Consider the following 13,051-nt stretch of genomic DNA (forward strand, 5'->3'; position numbering starts at 1 on the left):
CCCCTTGGAGGCACGTTGTTTTTCGTTTTCAATTGTAAAGTTCATCGCCAATAAAAGAACACCCATTTTTGGGACTTTGTCTCAAGAGGTTTCGTCCCTTACACAATCGTCTGATCCTTTTTAATTGTTAGCGAATTAACCCGCGCGAAACAAGGTCACTTACAACCATATAAATAAAAAATAAACAAAGTGAAAGTTAAGGGCTTGGCCAGCCCATTAGTACAAGCCACTAAAGAAAGCAAAATAAAGATCCATAATGCAAAAGATTGATGTCCGCATCAAATATCCTCGATCATTATACATTCTACCCGACTAAACAAATAGATGTGGAGTTGATGAAATAGGACTCCTCTTAATCTCTTGATCTCTATTTACACTGATCTAGCCTTGAAATAAATGCTGTTCTAATAAAGAAGCTGCACTAGCTCATGAGGCTGGTCAGAAGTTGAGTTTGCGTTTAATTTCAGCATGTTGGATTGAGCTTTAAACGTTTGCTTATAAGTAACTTAGAATTTTTTTCAATAAATGTTACTTTTGAATAAGTTTCTTGTATTACTTAAAATTATAGACAAAAGTACGGCAGTTCCAAAAAAATTGCAAGACAAATAACTTATCATATGTTACTGAAGCAAAAACTTCATTGTAACTGCTCTTAACTCTTGAGATTCAGCAAGATTGTAGTCCATTGGTTGGAGTCTAATAATAACAAGTTTAAATAAAAAGCAATCAGTCCTCAAAAGAAAGGTGCACAAATCTGTTGAACTTTTGAAGTATGCTGTGGACTATTATTCGGTAACTATATATCAAACACGTTGTGACTTCAACCTACCATCCAAAAATTTTCATCCTCCAACTTGGATGTTCACTTTGGTTCGATCCTCGAAAATTTGCAGAAACTGAATACTAATAACTAGAAACTCATTTGAGAATCATTAGCATGACTTCAACATAGGATTGGTTAAGCCAAATCATGATCTCATCAGATCATGGAATTTATCATAAATTACTTATATTGTACTTCATAAACAAACCCTTATTGCACATTGATGAAACGGTCTTTTAGCTTTATTTATTCTTGTTATGATCATTTGTTTATTGCACTAAAAAATTCCAGTTGAAACAACTGAACCATTTAGGCAAACTCTCAACCAACCCAATTTCAGTTACCAGTGCAATAAGGTTGGTGCCCCACCTTGAACTCCAAGTACCAAATCCTATGTCACTTGGGAGTACATAATTCTTTTGTTTAGTGGCACATTGACAATTTATCTTTTTTAAAATGTTAGAAGTTACCCTTCTCGTGTATCTTTTTTCTTAATCATGTCTAGTTATGTTCAATTCAGTAAATTGAACATCGTGCAAAATGGTTCAATTGATTTGAAGTGAGATTAAGGGCAAACTATTTATATGTGTATTGATGTGAATCTCGTATCAACGTTGATTACGAAACTCACAACTAGATTGTTAGAACCCCAAAAAAGTAAATTAAGAGGTTTGAGAGTTTGAACCAAAAAACCCAACAAGATTAAAACTTGAAAGACCCCTTGATTACACAATTAAGACCCGCACCTGGATTGTAGAACGCCACAAAATTGTAACTCTTGATAAGTTTCAATTTTTCAATGAAGAACGATGTGAAGAAAGCAAATTGCCTCTCTTTATTGAATTCTCTCAAAATAATATTGTGTAAAGTTTTACAATAAGAATAAACCTATTTATATGTAGAAAATCTAGAAATGAATTTTAATAGGAATAAAATTCTAATGAAAATCTAGAAATAGGAATAAAACTCTAACCCTAGCTTAAAATGGAATTAAAGATTACAAGAATTTTACCATAACTAAAACTCTAACAAAATATGGAAAATTTCGGAAAAGGAAACAATTCCCCCCGAAAAATAATTATGCGATCGCATAGATGTCAGTTTAATTCTTCTGCTTGTATTGAATTGATCCATTTGGATTCGGCTACTAACACGAACATGAAAGTTGCCTCATTTTACGTTCCGAGCATCGTCCCATCAATGGTTGATTGAACTAGCAACCTTATTGCTTGTTTCACTTGTTTTGCTCTCATCGGTCAACCTTCGATTTACATCGACTCTCGCTTCACACTTGTCTTTTTCGAACTTGACTTTTGGATTACATCATGTATTTTAAGTATGTTATTTAATTTTTATTTACTTTTTCTTCCCTCTTTTTGACTAAAAAGAAGGATGACTTCTGAGAATTCTGTTAAACGTACTCCTCTAACTGATGTGACCTTGGTGAATGGTGAGTGGGTCAAGCATAAACATAGTTTGACATTAATATAAAGAATTTACAGAAGCAGGTTTAGTTCACCCACTAATTGATTAGCAATATTCGTCTTTCCCATTTAGGTCATTTTCAGACAAAAATATCTTAATAGATATTCTGTACATGAAGAAAATAAAATAAAACTAAAATGAAGTTGAGAAATAATTTTGGAGTTTATTAATTCGAAAAATGATAATAATATTATTATTTTTCTTTTAAATTTCTTCACGAATTACGCTTTTGAATTTACTAGTCAAAATTGAACGTACATAGTACGTTATTCTAAAATACTTTATAATTTTTGTAAAAATAATCTTTGATATCAATTTGTTGGAGGAGTTGATAAGTCTCGAACAAATTAAAGAAAATAAAATTTGGTGTAAAAATTTAAGGGAATAAAATTGTACTCAAATTGTACTTTTAAAACTCAATTTCTATGATTAAATTTTTTTGTAATGATGAAATATTATAAATGAACAATCTTTTTATATTACATTTGATACATAAAAATTAACTGTTAATATAGGGGGTATTTGAGCCACATTATTTTGGTAATAATGCATTCTTGAATAGTGTATTGATGGAAAATGTGTGGTTAAAAAATAAAGAAAAGTTTTTGATCTGCGTGATTGAAAAATATGTGATTGAAATGATGTCAAATCACTGTTTAAGAATATATATATATATTTTTTAATAATGTGGCTCAAACACCCCCATATAAATATAAACACCCATTAAAATTTTCAAATACATGAATATGAATAAATTTATCTATAATAATTTTAGACTCATGTAATTCAAGATTCATCAAGTGAAAATTCATTGAATATAGATTAATGTGAATATTAATTAATTGAGAATTAATAATACAAATTTCATAAATGACAATAATCGAACACTATTGAGAAACCAATCAATAAATGATTCTTTTTTGAATCGAGGGAATTGCACGTATAGAAATTCAAAAAAGAATTGATTTGATCCAGGTCATAATCTTTATGGGATTCCCACCAGTCCATTTGTTTCTGAATAGCTTCTTTCAAAACGACTTTTTATAGTATTTATTACATATCGAAAAATGAAAAGTAAAGTATTATTGAAATAATTGAATTATGAGAGAGTTAAACTTGATGTAATATTTCGATATATTAACTATTTACAAACTTCGCATGATATTAACTTTTTTATTTAGATCACACTTGGCGCGTCAATAAGAATGCATGTACATGTACATTGTGCACATCCAAGATGGTACAAATCTATTACTATTATGTTTGGTAAACTACATTTTAACTTTATTCTTCAACCCTATAATCAAATTTACTATATTCTATTAGATTATCATTTTTTTCAAATTTACCTCTATAATCAAAACTTATCCTCATTCAATATGGTCCTAGTCTAAATCAATTAAGCCTAGGGTAAATTACAGTGAAGGCACCCAATCTTTTGGGTTAGCTCGCACTTTTGTCCTCCAACCTTCTTTCTTCGACAAGCCTACCCCCCTCGATTTTAAAATTAAAGGTGGCACTGGTGGCTAGTGTGACAATGGAGGTTGGTGGGATGGTAAGAATATTATTTTCCATTTTAGCTTTTTTTTTTTTTTTTGGGGGGGGGGGGGGTCGGGTTTGGTTTTGGTTTTTTTACTTAAATTAAAATAGGACAATTTTTCTCTTTTTAATTTTCATGTGTGCAGGACACATGGGATGACAAATGGAGGAATTCGATCCATTTGGATGAATCTCATTAATTTTAAAAAGGCTGGGGATGAAAATGAAAATAAACTCAAAGATTGGGAACCTTTCCTGTAGTTTACCCTTAACACTGGCAAATTTTAGTTGAAAATTCAGTATTACATCCTTTATCTTTGACTAATTAAACGAACATGAGGGAAAGTCATCAACTTCGGTAAATTCAACTCTATTAACAGTCATACTTTGATGATAATGACATTGATTAGATTACTCATAAATGTTCTATAATAAATAATTAAGGCCTTGTTTGGGTTTTGATTTTTCAAGTCAAAAAATTATTTTTTTGATCGTTACTTTACATGGTCAGCCATCATTTTTTACTTCTTCATTCACAAATGACACCCATTTTTCTATCTAATTGTAAAAAAAATTAATTCTAAAAATCAGTACCAAACATACCCTAAATATTCAAAAAACCAAATTAGCCTACCAAAATGATGTTTAGCCTCCTAAGCATAAATCAGTAGTTTAAGTGACAGTGAAGCTCACTTTTTATAATTAGTCAAGTAATTGTAATTTTTTAGTTTTTTTTTTTTTTTAAAACTAATTTCTGACAGTAAATTTAGGGATGGTGTACAGTTTACTAATAACGGGAAAAAATTATCAGAAGTGTAACTAATATTCGAATCACAATTTTTTATTTCTTGTACCATATTTTAATTGTATTAAGATTTTTAACTTTCCCCATTATAATATTTAAGTCTCTAACGATTTTTCATGCCATTATTGTCCTTAAATTTTTCATTAGTTAACACATTTTGTATTTAAAAATAATTTTATATTTAAAAATTCGTTGAAATGGCACAAAACAACTCTTTTTTTATGATATTTTAAAAAATTGAATAAATAAAAAGTATGAAAAATATTTTTTCCTTATTTAAAAAATGAAAACAAAATATTTTTATATAAAACATTATTATACTAATTAATGGAAGATTAAAGATGAGAATTCAACGAAAAATGTCAAGAAAATAATTGCTACAATGAACAAAATTTGAGGATCTTAACTACAATTATCAAATAAATTTTTTTTTTTCAAAGTTTGTTTTTTTTTTTTTACTTTTCAGAAGTCCTACCAAATGGATCGTTAGCAAATTTTGATAAAAATTGATAAAATAAGTTATTGAAAAGTAGTAGATTTGTAGATTTCGCCCTCGTTTGGCCATTATTTCTCATTACATTAAATTAAATTTTTCTCTCTCCTACTTTTAACTACACAATCTTCAATAAAATAATAATATACGTAAATCAAAAAAATTTCAACTACTCATTTCTTTAAAAAAAATACTATTCATCTCATTATAATGTCAAATAATGAGGCTCGAACACATCATAAAATATTTGTTAAGAGTTGAAATTTGACAAATTGAAAAGTTGATAAACAAATGATATTTATTGTCTGCCGCTCCTAATTAAAAGAGTTCGACATGACATTCATCGGCATAGGTCTTCACATTTTTCTAAACTCTAAACAAAAAGATTCAAAATTTGTACCCAATTTGTTGTAGCACATGACCATATCTCGAGGTAAGTTAGGCACATTCAAGGGACCTAATATCCACGCTAGCAATGCACATGAAAAGAAGAGAGGCGTGCACTTCAATTGTTTGATCTAAGTTTTTTGTCACATTATTTATGAAAATATAGACATATGGAATATTTATATTCACGAAAGTACTATTTTAAGTATCGATAATTAACTTATTTAAGCACTGATGACATTGTATACCATTTAATTGATAAATCATTTAATACATGGGACCTATCATTAACTTATTCATCAATTAAATGATGTTTCTTGTCGTCGGTGTTTAATATAAACTAAGCACTGATACTTAAGAGATCATTACTATTTATATTTAAGCAAAAATAAAATCTTGTGCCCTTAAATACAAGTTTACAACTAGATTACGAGGGATAATCAAATTTGGTAAAATCCACACAATCAAGTGGGCACGTTGAGGATGGTCATTATGCAAGAAACACATTCACTTTTATTTTTATCGATCAATTTTCTGAAGTACTATGGTTGAAATTATACTTTGTTCTACTGCTTTGTCTAAAGATGTTAAGAAAAGGGCCAATCGAACTGTTGACACATAAAAATTCAGCCCAAATCGAAGAGCCCAAGGAGTAAAGCCCAATTGGAGGATCCCCAAATCAGATAGCCCAAAAAACGAAGTCCAATCGAATTAATCAAGGTGAAGGCCCAAATAATGGGCCCAAGAATGCGATAACGCCATCGCCCAAGTTTGCAAGTCGCCCAGAGTCTGAACGAATAGAGTGTCATACGGTCGCCCAGAGCTGTTATTCTATTCTCGCCCAAACCTTCAAGTCGCTGAAGGTATCAACAGACATAACGCGTCGTGGTTATCAAAAAATGCAGTTATCAAGGCAGTTGTTAAAGCAGCCCTATCACGTTCCACGACTCAAGGAATTCAATCGAAAGCGGTTGATCGATGAAAGGTAATGGCAGCAGTTAAAAGGTAGTTTTCATAATAAAATGGCCACTACGAAAAAAGTGGGTAGTTATAGGACGATCATGCAGTTTTTAGAGCAGTTAATCACAAAGAGATCGTCTATGAAGTATAAAAGGGAGAAAGAACATAGAGGCAAAGGACCGAATCCAAAACTCTCGAACAGAGAATATGTAATTTTCATTTCCTTAGCTTTCAGATTTAAACACTTTTCTTTCTGTAACTCGTGTGCTTGCGCCCCTTGGAGGCACGTTGTTTTTCATTTCCAATTGTAAAGTTCATCGCCAATAAAAGAACACCCATTTTTGGGACTTTGTCTCAAGAGGTTTGTCCCTTACACAATCGTCTGATCCTTTTTAATTGTTAGCGACTTAACCCGCGCGAAACACGAACCCTTTGAAAACCCCTTTAGTAGACAATTTGGTCAGCTAGTCACTCTAATTAATTATGTTTATTTACGTAAATATGTTTTAATTTTTTTCTATAATTTATTAATTACAAAACAGTAAAACATTCATTTCTTATATTCATTTACTACATTACTAAATCAAGAGTTAGGAATTTTATTTCATTAGTACATTTGAATAAGAAAGAAAATTTTAGGTAATGAAATGAAATATTTACAAATACAAAAAGATATCTTTAGTGAAGGAAGGTCTCTCAAACTAAAGCCATTCCTTAATTAAATAATTTATTTCTTTGCACGAAGAATTATTTTCTTAAAATAAAAGAAAATCCATCAAAAGTATACCCTTAAAAGTGCCCTAGAGTCACATCCAAAGTTGGGTTCTTCTACCCGTACAACCGCTAGTTGCGCCATCAATCGCGAATTAATTAATCAACGGTCCATATTTCATTTTATAACGTTAGTATAATTGAAAATGGAATTATTACAGAAAATTAAGGTTAGTGTATAAATATAGTATAAAATCTACCCTTCTTCTCAGAGAATATCAACCTTCGGAAGATACACCATTTTAACACCCACACCACTTCACCTCCCTGTCTCTTTGTCTCTACCTTCTCTGTTCTTGCTGGAAAGGGAGAGAGATGAATTTCAGAATGCTAGAATGTAACTATGAAGATTATTCGTATCTTATTTTCCATACACTATTGTGATTATACATCTTTCTATCGATTACTTTTAATTGGGAGTTCTTTGAAGCTATCATAATCAAACATGGGAGCTAACTCAAAATCATTAGAAAATGTGAAGAATGAAGAAGAAGAAATGGAGGAGGAATCGTCTCCAAGGGGTGTTTTGGAGACACCCACATCAGGTTCGGACTCGGATCATAGCAGCAGCCTGGAGAGAAGCAGCAGCTTTGATAACGAGCAAAAAGGAATTTCAGGAGAACTAGGTTATGGGTCACAATGGAAGAATTTGTTGGGTCAGATAAAGAAGAGGACTTCAATTAAGAAATTTACAACAATTCCATTGTTGGGTGGATATGACCTTTCGAAGAAGAGTTGGAGAGGAAAATTGGGGAGGAATCGTAGTGCAGAAGACACTATTGATTGTGGAGGTTTTGTAGTCCCTAAGCCATCTTGGAGAAATTTTACCTACGAGGAACTCAAACAAGCTACTGATAATTTTAGTCCAGGTAACATAACATCTCTTCTTCAAAACTTCTATTCCATCCTCTGTTTTTCGAAAGACAAGTCTTGAATTTTCTTGATTAGTTCTATAACAACTCACGCATGGAACAACTTTTTGTCTTTTAATTGAATTTTATCTTATTTGATTGAATTCTTTCAAATATACTCTCCTATATACATTCTACCAACAACTTTTTGCATGATAGGAATAAAATCTCAAGCCATTTGATTGGATTTTCCCTATTGCTGACCTTCATAGTAGTCAGTAATTTTCAAATTCAAATCCCACTGCTGAACAAAAATGTATACACACTATTTGTAGATGCACAAATCAATGATATTTATCCACTGTAGAGTACAGTATGCATGTAGAGTTGTGATGCATTTTAATGTATTTGACAATGAGTCGAAATGAAACCGATTACTTAGACCGTCTTAAATGGGGCAAGAACCTTCTACATGTACAGAAGGATTTTTGTCAGAATACATACAGAAAACTCACAGTTCTACGGCCACACACATTTTTGGCATTTTTATACAATATGGGTCCACACACTTGTCTCTATTCTTTCTGTGAAAAAAAAATTTTTGTACACCCAGATTTTTTCATGGGACAGATACCATAATTCAAAGCTGCTGTTGAAGTAGACAGACGCTCACCTGGTTAGTTTGAGTCATTTAATGGGTCCTGTAATTAAGTTCATTAAGTTTTTATGGTTGATATCAAGTTATCAACAACCCCACTGTTAACAGCAAAAGCCTAAAAAGAATTTTTCTTAGTTGATGAAATAGCCTTCTTTTTTGCCCACCAAAAACTTTTGAATGAGGTGGGGACATTCATAGGAGGAAGTGAATAGGACAATTAAATAAATAATATCACTCCTGAATTTATTGATTTTTTTAATAAACTTAGCAAGACTCGGACGAAACCTTAGAATTATGTTTAATATGGAAAATTAAGCAGAATTAAGGAAGAAAAAAAAAGTTAAAACTCGTTTAATGATAATAAACTTGAATATTTTAGATATTTTAGAGGTAGAAAATATAAAAAAAGTTTGGTGGGACGATTTCTTTGACTGATTCCATCATGCGCAGGAAAATGTACAGGAAGCTGGTGGCTGCAGTCAGCGGAAAGCAGTCATTACCTTTGCCATTAGGTTAAAATTTTCCATTTCCACTGACTTTTCTTGGCCTGTCAAGTAATACTCATTGAACTAAAGAAAATTAAGGTGTCAAAATATCTAAAGTAACTTTCTTTAACAATACACGGCCATGTTAGAGAGTTTATGTCGAGTACGTTATTTTAGCATCAAATGCTAATGGATTGGTAGGAATGTCATAATCAAAACACTGTCCGGTTTCAGTAGTTGGGAATTATAAATACTTGGTCCTTAATTTCCCTAAATGCCGCACCTCAAGAATAATTGAGAGGAAGTCAGCCTCAAAGAATTCTAATTTATTATTATTTTTTTCCTATATTAGACTTCAAATTTAACTTGCATGTGGTTTGTAATGATATATACAGAACAAGAGTCACACTTCAATTTGGTTCATGTGTTAGCCAGCTGTTAAAATGGTAACTGTTGTCATGTTTTGTACGGACAAAATAAATGTCAAATAAATTTTTAAGTAACTTTCAGAGTTATTCAACTAATTGCTGATTGAACTTTTAAATTTAATCTTGATAGATAAGTTACTGGGGAAAGGAGGACATGCAGAAGTATACAAAGGGTGCTTATCTGATGGTCAAATTGTGGCTGTTAAGAAGATAACGAAAAAAGAGAAGAACAACGAGGACAGAGTCGGGGACTTCTTGTCCGAGCTTGGGATCATTGCTCATATTGACCACCCGAACGCTGCAAGATTAATTGGTTTCAGTGCGGATAAAGATTTGCACCTTGTCCTCCAATTTTCACCACATGGCAGCCTTGCCACAGTTCTGCATGGTGCTATATATTTCTACCATATTCTTCACTAAGTCTTCCAAATTCTTTAACTTGTTAGACCTCCTGGATTGTCATAGGATCAGTACTTTTGTAGGGCATTTGAATATACTGATTCAAACTGAAACATGAATTTCGAAACTTAATGACTATTGGACTTGAAACTTTATGGTAAGCTAGTTCTAACCTATGAAAAATAATCAGATTAAAACACAGACCAAGAATATGGATTTGACAACGCCTTTAAGTGCAAATGGACCTGGAATTAAACATGTTGAATTCATTATGGTGTTAAACAAAAAAAATCACATGTTATTTCGACTTATGAAGTGAAAATTTGGAATTACAGGTTCCGAGATGATTCTAGAATGGAAAATAAGGTATAAGTTGTTTACTGGGGTAGCTGAAGGATTGCAGTATCTTCATTGTGACTGCCAAAGGCGCATAGTTCACAGAGACATAACGGCCTCAAACATATTACTCTCTGAAGATTACGAAGCCCAGGTTCTTTTACCATGTTTTCCTAGGAGAAAAAGAAAACCTTAATAGGAACAGGATACTATTTTTCACTGTTAATCGGCAATTAGATAAATGGATGTAACTTTCGGTGTTTCGTATGTTATGCAGATATCTGATTTTGGACTAGCAAAGTGGCTTCCGGAAAAATGGGCTCATCATGTTGTTTACCCCATTGAAGGCACTTTTGGGTACAGCAGAGCAACTTCATTTGTGTGCTGCATTTGTTCATTTTACTGTTATGATGCTAATAAATTTTCACTTTGTATGTTAATTGGTATCAGATATATGGCTCCAGAGTATTTCATGCATGGAATAGTTCATGAGAAGACTGATGTATTTGCCTTCGGAGTTTTGCTATTGGAGCTCATAACAGGTCGTCGTGCAGTTGATTCCTGTAGACAAAGCCTCGTGATGTGGGTATGATTTCATCTTCTCTTCTTTCAGTATCCATTCCCCCTGTTTATCATAAGATTGAATTCTAATTTGACTGCCTCCTTGGTAAATGACAGCATTAGTTATTTGTCTATTAATTTTGTCCAGTACTACATACTAAACATGCCCCTAAAGTTTTGCAATCATTGTGTATAGGCAAAACCACTTCTGGAGACGAACAACGTTAAAGAATTGGCAGATCCTAAATTAGGAAACAATTACGATGTTATAGAAATGAAGCGTGCCGTGTTTACAGCTTCAACATGCCTTCATCACTTGCCTGACATGCGTCCCAGTATGAGGAAGGTAAATCTTCATTATCTCTGTCTCTTGTTTCATTTCCACCGAATTAGAAGCTAAGAAACTTTAAACACGGCGAAATTTCCCTATTCTTCAGGTTGTTCAGATATTGCGAGGTGAGAATGAACCATTAGACATGAAACAAAAATCCATGGGAGGGAGAGCGTTGATGCTAGATTCCTGTGACTTGGACGATTATACTTCTACAACTTATCTTAAGGACTTAAATCGTCATATGGAACTAGTCATGGAGTGATCTTTCTCGAATAATGTCTTGAGGTTGCTCAGGATTGGTTTACGTAGCTGCAGTGTGTATATAAAGAAGCTTTGAAATAGTCTGCTTTCTGCCGTGTGCGTTTTTGAAGATGAAACCAGCAGCAGAATCCGTCTTTTTACCATGTTTTCTGTTAAAGTGTTGCTTTATCCAGCATGAAGCGGTAAACACAAATTTGATGCAGACAAAAGAATGGCTGTACTGCAATTCAACAAATATGAAATATAGCCATTGTTCTATGTTTGCTTTTACTTTTTTTGTAAGTTGACTAGGATATTTTTGATACTTCATTGATCAGACTCTTGAAAGAATGTAGTCTGAATCACTGTGTGAATTAAAATGTGGAAAACTTAATTATTGCTAAGTACTACGTAGTCTAAAAAAACGTTGACCACAAGAACACAAGCTAATCCTAAACAAAAACTTGTCTTGTGAGATTATCATTTAATGTCACTAAATCGTCATGTAGATGGGTGTCAAACCTGGTCGTCCTACACATTATTTTAATTAATTGTGTAAAACTTCATATTGCTAAGTGTTATAGTAATAAAAAGAAGTGTCAACCACTAAAACAAACAACCTAATCATAAACAAATATTTGTCTCCTGAAAATATTATTTAATACCACTATTTTGTCATATAGTCATGTAAATACGTGTTAAACAACAATAGTCCCACATAGCTTTATTTTGGTCATTATTTTCTAAATATAACAATAATAAAAATGGTCGACAACAAGAATACACAACCTAATATTTAACAAACCCTCGACTCGTCTTCTAAAATTAACATATAGATGCTATCTAGAGAGCGCCACAACACCAACATGTAAGTTGTAACATTAAGAACTTGTTTGGAGCCAATTTTTGGGGCAAACAAATTGATTTTCTAACCGTTGACAGCCGAAACTTTTGACTGCTCCTCTCACGGGTGGAGCTCACGGTCAAAGATAACAGCTACATTTTTGTTGAAAATTGTTGAAACAGTAGTTCCAAACGAGGGCTAAATGATGTAGGGGATGGATGTCTCATTTTAATGAATCATATAATTTAATGTCGCCTAGATTTGTGTTAAATAATATTACTCTATCATTTAATGCCACTATTATATTGTCATGTAGATGAGTCTTAAACATCGATTCTACATAGCATTAGATTAACTTTATTCTCATCAAATAAAAAAAGAATATCGATTACAAAAACACACAATCTAATCATAAAGAAACACGTGACTTATTTCGTGAAATTATCATTTAATATCACCATATTGTCGAGTGAGTGGAGGTTAGACAGGGATCCCACTAGGCATTATTTTAGAAATGATTAAGAAGAAACCCTTAAGACGGCCATATGATGGATCCGATCCTAACTCCATCAAAGTTGCACATTTGTGAAACCCTGAAATTCCTCTCCAAAAAAATGGGGACAGATGTCTTACTCCAACTGGGCATTATCTT

General features: G+C 32.4%; 1 protein-coding gene across 1 annotated transcript; it reads left to right on the forward strand.

The window, feature by feature from the left end:
- Positions 1 to 7,455: 7,455 nt before the first annotated feature.
- Positions 7,456 to 11,952, forward strand: LOC111401173 (receptor-like cytosolic serine/threonine-protein kinase RBK1). Its single transcript, XM_023028786.1, has 7 exons — positions 7,456 to 8,132; positions 9,816 to 10,073; positions 10,420 to 10,574; positions 10,698 to 10,777; positions 10,871 to 11,006; positions 11,178 to 11,327; positions 11,419 to 11,952. Exons 1-7 carry the CDS (start codon positions 7,709 to 7,711, stop codon positions 11,575 to 11,577), a joined length of 1,362 nt encoding a protein of 453 aa, XP_022884554.1. The 5' UTR covers positions 7,456 to 7,708; the 3' UTR covers positions 11,578 to 11,952.
- Positions 11,953 to 13,051: the final 1,099 nt, after the last annotated feature.

This window comes from Olea europaea, chromosome 10 (assembly GCF_002742605.1).
Source record: "Olea europaea var. sylvestris chromosome 10, O_europaea_v1, whole genome shotgun sequence".
Taxonomy (NCBI): domain Eukaryota; kingdom Viridiplantae; phylum Streptophyta; class Magnoliopsida; order Lamiales; family Oleaceae; genus Olea; species Olea europaea.

Bases quoted from the DNA above. Each gene is read 5' to 3' on its own strand.
- LOC111401173 (XM_023028786.1), top strand. From the start codon at position 7,709: ATGGGAGCTAACTCAAAATCATTAGAAAATGTGAAGAATGAAGAAGAA. The intron at 10,778-10,870 runs GTACAGCAGAGC...AATTGGTATCAG, and splicing joins CCCATTGAAGGCACTTTTGG to ATATATGGCTCCAGAGTATT. The intron at 11,007-11,177 runs GTATGATTTCAT...CATTGTGTATAG, and splicing joins GACAAAGCCTCGTGATGTGG to GCAAAACCACTTCTGGAGAC.